At 65.2% G+C, this 6,783-nt stretch overlaps 3 protein-coding genes across 3 annotated transcripts in view; 1 reads left to right on the forward strand and 2 right to left on the reverse strand.

Moving 5' to 3' along the window:
• The window catches only part of H696_04415 (uroporphyrinogen decarboxylase), a gene marked incomplete at both ends in the record, with an annotated part of 2,156 nt that extends 2,072 nt beyond the window's left edge, over positions 1-84 (reverse strand). Inside the window, one exon of the mRNA XM_009498291.1 lies at positions 67-84. Coding sequence (XP_009496566.1) covers positions 67-84 — 18 coding nt within the window. The remainder of the gene's footprint in view (positions 1-66) is intronic.
• A 33-nt stretch (positions 85-117) lies between these two features.
• Positions 118-4,819, forward strand: H696_04416 (hypothetical protein). Its single transcript, XM_009498292.1, has 12 exons — positions 118-221; positions 337-502; positions 641-668; positions 818-1,063; positions 1,191-1,508; positions 1,613-1,871; positions 2,044-2,243; positions 2,358-2,491; positions 2,660-3,079; positions 3,291-3,687; positions 3,864-4,067; positions 4,287-4,819. Exons 2-12 carry the CDS (start codon positions 341-343, stop codon positions 4,712-4,714), a joined length of 2,796 nt encoding a protein of 931 aa, XP_009496567.1. The 5' UTR covers positions 118-221; positions 337-340; the 3' UTR covers positions 4,715-4,819.
• Positions 4,820-5,288: 469 nt separating this feature from the next.
• The window catches only part of H696_04417 (hypothetical protein), a 2,429-nt gene continuing 934 nt past the window's right edge, over positions 5,289-6,783 (reverse strand). Inside the window, exon 3 of the mRNA XM_009498293.1 lies at positions 5,289-6,773. Within this exon, the coding sequence (XP_009496568.1) occupies positions 5,686-6,773 (1,088 nt within the window). The 3' untranslated portion in view covers positions 5,289-5,685. The remainder of the gene's footprint in view (positions 6,774-6,783) is intronic.

Below are 6,783 nucleotides of genomic sequence, written 5' to 3' on the forward strand. Positions count from 1 at the left end.
CCCCCCCCGCCAAGCGAGCAATCTCAGGGCCCCCGAAAACGGTGCGTGGCCCGGCCGTGCGCGGACAGCGGCAAGCCACCACATTGCCGTCCTCTCCTCTCCCCCCCCCCTCTCTCTCCTCCTCCTCCTTCCCCACTCCTCCCACTTCTCCCTCTCCCCTGTGTTTGGCGGTGATCAGCTCGACGCGCGCATTCGGAGCCGCGAGCAGGCAAACGATCCATGTATGTATCTGCACCAGCCACACACCCGCACGCACGCACGCACACACACACACACACACACACACACACATGCCGACTCTGATGGTCCACTTACCCTTTGCCTGCCCATGCGCAGCAGAATGTCCTCCCTGGATCTGGCCACCTCGGCCGTCTCCTCCCATCTGTATGAGGAGTTCCGCAAAATCGGCCTCGTGTCGGACGCGGTGCCGATGCACATTCAGGCCCATGCCCGCGGCTATTTCATCATCACCAGTATCGGCAACTCCTTCCACATCTATGACGTGCGCACTCGGACCGAGTCACTTTGCCGGGGCCCTCCTTCTGCCAATCGCCCTCTCCTCTCCTTGACCATGGCCGCCCTCGTTTTTGGAAAAATCCGTCGCTCACCTTCCCGCTCATACACCACCTTCAACCCACAGGGAAGCAAAATGCGTCTCCTCTTCGTCGGTACGCCCTCGAGCACACCCACGCACGCATCATCCCCACATGCTGCCCTCGTGCATGCGTCGATGTGAGCATCTTTCTGACTCCTCCTCCCCCCCCCCCCCCCCCCCCCCCCCCCCCCCCCCCGGTGCCCCCGTTCCCCCTCCATCCAGGCCCCCAGTTTGAGCACCCAGTCGCGGCCATCTCCTCGCACCAGCAGCTGACCTTCGTGGCTACCGGCAAGGATGTGGCTGTGTGCGAGCGTGGTCGCGAGCGCCGCCGCCTCCAGGCCCACAAGGCCCCGGTGACCCAGCTGTGTGTCATCGGGTCCGGGGACTTCCTGGTGTCGGCCGACACCAGCGGCACTGTCTGCGTGTGGGATCTCCTGAACATCCGCCAATTCCCCAACCAACCTGCCGGTGCGTGCTGGCGCCCTCTGCTTTTCCTTCCCCTGTGGGCCCCCACCACCGCGGCTCTTTTGTTGCTCCCCGGTCCGGGACTCACCTCTCCCCATCCGGCGGCGGGGGGCCTCCTCCCTTTGCACAGTCACCCCCCATATGACCCTGGAAATGGGGGACACCTTCGTCCCGACGGCCCTGCTGCAGCCGAGCACCTACGTCAACAAGGTCCTGGTTTGCTCGGCGTCCGGCATCATGCAGCTGTGGAACGTCCGCTCCGGCAAGCAGATTTTCCAGTTTGCGCAGCTCCCGGCCTCCGTGGTGTCGGTGGTCCAGTCGCCCGTGCTCGACGTGATCGGCCTCGGCCTGTCCAATGGTTCGGTGCTCGTGCACAACCTCAAGCATGACAAGACTCTGATGACCTTCCGTGTGGATGGCCCGGTCCTGAGCCTGGCCTTCCGTAGTGGTGCGCCCTCGATCACCTGCCCTTGCCTCCCCTGGGCCCCCCTGACACTGATGCCCCATTCCTTCCCTCGCTTTTCCCTGTCTCTCTTCCTGCCGCATTTGCAGATGACGCCCCCATCCTGGCGGTCGGTGACCACCAGGGCCAGATCGCCACCTTTGATTTGGAGAAGCGTCGTCTGGTGAATGTGGCCCACGCGGCCCATGAGGCCGGCGTGAGTGCGCTGCACTTCGTCGCCAACACCGGGGTCCTTCTGTCCTCCAGCGCGGACAACAGCATCTGTGCCTGGGTGTATGACCAGCCGAACGGTCCCTCGCAGCTGCTGCGCTCGCGCTCCGGTCACAATGCCCCCCCGAACTTCATTCGGTGCGTCCATGCTCGAGGGGGGGGGGGGGGGGGGGCCGATTTCTTGCCACCCGCGTGCCCTGTGACCCCGCATGGCGGCAACGCCCAGCATCATGCTTGGCCCCTGCGTTTCTTTCCCCGCGCCTCTCTGACTGGTCCCTGTGTCCGCTTGGGTGTCGCCATGCCACGGCAGCTTCTATGGCGCCATCGACAGCATGTCCCTCGGGCATGTGTTGCTCTCTTCCGGCGCAGATCGCGCCCTCCGGCTGTTTTCTTTGATCCGCGACGCGCAGGCCGTCGAGTTCTCCCAGGGATCCCTGCGCGCGGTGGCCAACAAGCGCCACGTCACCATGGCCTCCCTGCGCCTGCCGCCGGTTCTGCAATTCTCCTGGTGTACGACCACTCGCAGGGCCCCCTTTCCAAGATCGCCCCCGTCTCCCTCCTCCCACTAACAGGCGCACACGCCTGGCCCTGCTGTGCTCCTCCCTTGCGCCGCACTTTTGACAGCGGATGTGCGCGAGCGCGACTGGCATAACATCGCCACCTGCCATGTCAACCACCCGACTGTCTACCTTTGGTGGACGGAGAAGCGTGCCCTGTCCGATGTGAAGATCCTCTCCAAGGATGGCTCCAATGCCAAGGTCCGTCAGCGCGCGTCCATCCGCATGCGATATTCCTCTTCTCCATCTCCCCCCCCCCCTTTTGTTCCCACCCCCCCCCCCCCCACCCCCCCCCCCACACCCCCAACCCCCACCCCCCCACCCACCCGCTCCCGCTCCCCCATGCCCCCTCCCCCATCGCGACCACAGAGCGTTTGCATTTCCTTCTGCGGCAACTATCTGGCTGTGGGTTACGAGTCTGGGCGCATCGACACCTTCAACGTCCAGTCCGGCTACCATCGGAGCACGTATCTCGGCCACAGCCTCAGCGTAACCGGGCTCTGCTTCGATGCCACGGCTCGGTCGCTGGTCAGCTGCAGCCTCGACGGCACGGTCCAGGTGTGGCCCTTCCACACGTCGTTCGTCTCGTCGGCCGGTGCTGGCTCCAAGGTCACCAGCCTGCCGCTGAACCTGGACCCGGAGTCTGGCCCGGTCACCCGCATGATGATCCACCGGGAAAATGGCCTGCTGGCCGTGGTGACAGATGACTGCATGATTCGCCTGTTCGATTTGGAGACCCAGCGCCTGGGGCGTGTGTTCAGCGCCCAGGACTCGCCGGTGGTGGACATCGTGCGTGCCTGTGCATCTGCCTCGCCCTCTCTCCCTCCTTCCCTCTCGCCCCCATCTCTTGCCCTTTGTTCCTCTCCCCTTTTTTCTCTCGCTCCCCCTCTACGCCTGAAAAAAAAAAAAAGGCCCACCGGGAGGGCCGTGGCTCTCGGCCCCATCCGGCCCACATGTGCTGACCATGCGCACTCACATGCACGCACCACCACTCATCAAGGCCTTCTCCGTGGATGGGCGGTCTCTGCTGGCCGTCACCACGGATGCCCACCTGCGTGTGTATGACATCCCCTCCTCGCTAACGGTGGACACGATGAAGCTGCCGGCGGTGCCGACTTCCATCGCGGTGGCTCCCCGTGGGGACTTCATTGCCATCACCTTTGTCGACGACTTGGCGGTGTCGGTGTATGCCCTGGCCACGGGGATTGCCCAGGCGCGCGCCGCTGCCGCCGACTACGAGCGTGTCACCCTGGAGCGCACGCGCCTGGATGAGGGCATGGTCGACGGGGTGGTCACCCTGAGTATGGTCCCGCGCGCTCGCTGGCACAACCTCCTCCATTTGGATGCCATCCGCGAGCGCAACAAGCCGCTCGAGGCGCCCAAGCTGCCGGAGAAGGGTGCGTTGCCCATCTGCGGCCGATCACGAGGGGGGGGGGGCGGGGAACTCCTCCCTCCGGGTGGAGACCATGTGCCCTATATGCTTTTGACTCGGCTCCCTTCTGACGCCTCCCACTCCCTCCCCTTTCTCGCCTCTCTTCGCCTCTGCTTTTGCCGGACTCGCGCCGGGATATAGCTCCCTTCTTCCTTCCTTCCAAGACCGCTGTCACCTCGACGCTGCTTTCCCGCCCCGGGGAGTCCATCGAGGAGGAGGAGGCCGCCCTCAAGGAGGCCTCCCGTGTCATGCGTATGGGCACCGCCGGCGCGGAGACCCCGCTCACATCGGCCCTGCGTCAGGCCTCCGAGGCCATTGCCGCCGATTCGGAGGTGGACACTTTCTGTGCGTCATTCACCTCCCCCCCTGCCCGGCAAGGAAGAATCCCGCCCGGGGCGCGGTGTACACATGCGTGCACTCGTCCCGGGCCTCGGGGCCTTTTTTTTCTGCTTGGTGTACCTGCTCACTTGCTTCAGCTCCTGCTGGTTGCTAACCGCGTGCTCATCCTGCACCTGCCTCCCGGGGCCGGGGGGGGGGGGGCGATTTCCCTGCGCACCTCCGCAGACACTGCGGCCCTTGAGCACTTGACGCGCCTGGCTCCGTCCGGTGTGGACTTTGAGATTCGCTCGCTCCGCTATGACCCGCCCAGCGGCACGGACCCTGCGGCCAACATTTTCGCCGCCAATCCCGCCCCGGCGACCGAGCTGGCTCGCTTTGTGGACTTCCTCACCTGGGCCACGCGCCGCCATCGGGACTTCGAGCTGGTGCAGGCCTGGACCACGGTCACTCTGCGTATCCATGGGGACCGTCTGCTGCCGGGGGTTGAGGAGTCGGCCGAGGCCGGCGACGTGCCGGTCACCGCCCTGGACATGGATCTCACCCGGCGCATGAACACCCTTCGCCGGGAGCAGTCCCAGGCCTGGTCGCGTCTGTCGGACTCCTACCGCGAGGCCATTTGCCTGGTGGACTTTGCCCGGCGCGCGGTTGTCTGAGAGGTGGAGCCAAGAGAACCCCCGAGAGGGGCACAACACAGGGGTCGGTCCTTCGGTTGGCCGCTGCCGCTTGGGTGGGGATCCCTCCCCCCCCCCCCTCGCACCAACGTCGCCGGGCCATGGGGCAGAAGGAAGGGGGCTGGCATGCGCCGGGCGCGTAGGCGGAGTAGAGCGACAAGCCTAGGACCCAAGGGGCCGGGCAAGCCGGAGCCGCCTGCCTCCTGCTGCCTCTCGCTCTCCTCTTCTTCTTCTCCCTTTTCGCCGCAGGGCACAGAGGCCGGCGCCACGCTGCTGCCGTCCTGCTTTTGCCTGCTGTACATGCCGGCTCCCTTGTACCTCCTCCTCCCCCCCCCCCCCCTCCCCCCCGGAATCATGCAGCTGCCCGAATATCCTCTTTTTGCACACCCAAAACACCCACACCCACCAATAGAGAAGTCAAATCACAGGCTCCCGTGTGTGCACGCAGGCCTCGCGCCCATGTCCCACCAGCCGACGACTTGGGGACCACACGGGACGGCGGGCGAGGAAACCAAAAAGAAAACAATCTCAATACACCCTGAAAAAGAGGCACACACACACAGACGAGGGCGCTTTTGGGAACACGCGGGGACGTAGATACATTCAGCATACATGATACCACGCACATGCGCGGAGGCACATCGCCAGAAGAGGAGACAGGAGAGTGAGCGAGAGAGGAAGAAAGCGAGCGGGAGAGAGAGAGAGACAGAGGGAAACCGGAGGATGGAAAAGAGCGCGCAGGCACCAGGCCGCAGGCTGCTTGGCCCTCTTCGGTTGTCCCTCTCTCTCTCTCCGCCCCTCACCGTGGCTTCACGCCTGGGTGCGAAGAAGCAGCGCACACGTACAGACGCGCACCCTCATGCATGGTGCCTCTCTCCCCCTGCCGCCCGACGACAAAGGGAGCCGTGCACATTCACAGCGCACACACACACACACACACACGCGGGTGCGACTTAGGCGATCTTCAGGCCAGCCATGGAGGACTCGATGGAGTTGATGGACCAGACGACCACCTTGCCATCGAGGCCGGAGGAGGCGAAGGCGGTGACGCGCGAGCCGGAAGACTCGTACGGCGACAGCTGGGTGATGGCGTTCTGGTGGACGGTCGGCAGGGAGGTGTCGGTCTCCTGCTGGCCGCGGGAGTCCAGCTGACGGAACATGTTCATGGCGGCCGAGGCACCGGAAGCCGGGCCGGCGGAAGAGGACTTCTTCTCGGTGGCATCCAGCGGACGGACGTAGGCCCACTGGCCATCATGGCCACGAGTGAACAGGTGGATGTTGGCATCGTGGCCACCGGCGATGACGCTGTTGTCGGAGGCCCAAATGACGGAGCGCTGGGGCAGGCCATTGAAGTTGACGGTCTGCACGGTGGCCCCCTCGTCGCTGGTGACGAAGTGCACGCTGGAGCTGTGGGACACCCAGGCCAGGGTGTTGCCATCGGGCGAGAACTTGACCGAGTGGACCCAGCCACAGGCGCTGGTGCCGCAGGCACCGCGGAACTCATGGTAGCAAGTGTCGAAGGACAGCTTCGAGCCCCAGGGGGTGGGCTCCGGCCGGGCGGTCTCAACCTCCTTGATGCCGGCGAAGAAGACGCGCACGGTGAAGTCCGCGCAGCCGGCCGCCACCAGCACCGAGTTCGGGTGCCAGTCCAGCGAGAGGATGGTCGAGCGGATGGGCTTCTTGATGTGACGGCAGGCCCACCAGTCGTGCTGCGGCTGGAAGTAGCAGATGGAGATGGTGCGCGCGCCGGAGGCAACGGCGATCTTGCGCTCATCCGGCGACCAGCGGACGCAGGTGGCCGCGCGGTTGATGCGCAGCAGCACCAGCTTCGGGCGCCAGGCCACACCATCCTCGAAGGACCAGACGTAGGCGTTGCGATCCTGCGAGCAGGTGACAATGCGGTTGGACTCCGGGGCCCAGTCGATGCCGGTCACCAGCTTGTCGTGCTCGGCCAGCACGAAGGCCGGAGCCGAGGTGTCCCAGTTGGCACCGTTGCGGCGGTAGATGAAGACCTTCTCGGAGTTGGCCGAGATGGCGATCACTGGCGGGGG

The sequence above is a fragment of the Fonticula alba genome (genome assembly GCF_000388065.1).
Source record: "Fonticula alba strain ATCC 38817 unplaced genomic scaffold supercont2.7, whole genome shotgun sequence".
In the NCBI taxonomy this organism is placed as follows: domain Eukaryota; order Rotosphaerida; family Fonticulaceae; genus Fonticula; species Fonticula alba.

Excerpts from the sequence above, each read along its gene's own strand:
- H696_04416 (XM_009498292.1), top strand. The coding sequence starts at position 341 with ATGTCCTCCCTGGATCTGGCCACCTCGGCCGTCTCCTCCCATCTGTAT. Across the intron at positions 503-640 it reads ACTCCTTCCACATCTATGAC|GGAAGCAAAATGCGTCTCCT; the intron begins GTGCGCACTCGG and ends TTCAACCCACAG. Across the intron at positions 2,492-2,659 it reads AGGATGGCTCCAATGCCAAG|AGCGTTTGCATTTCCTTCTG; the intron begins GTCCGTCAGCGC and ends TCGCGACCACAG.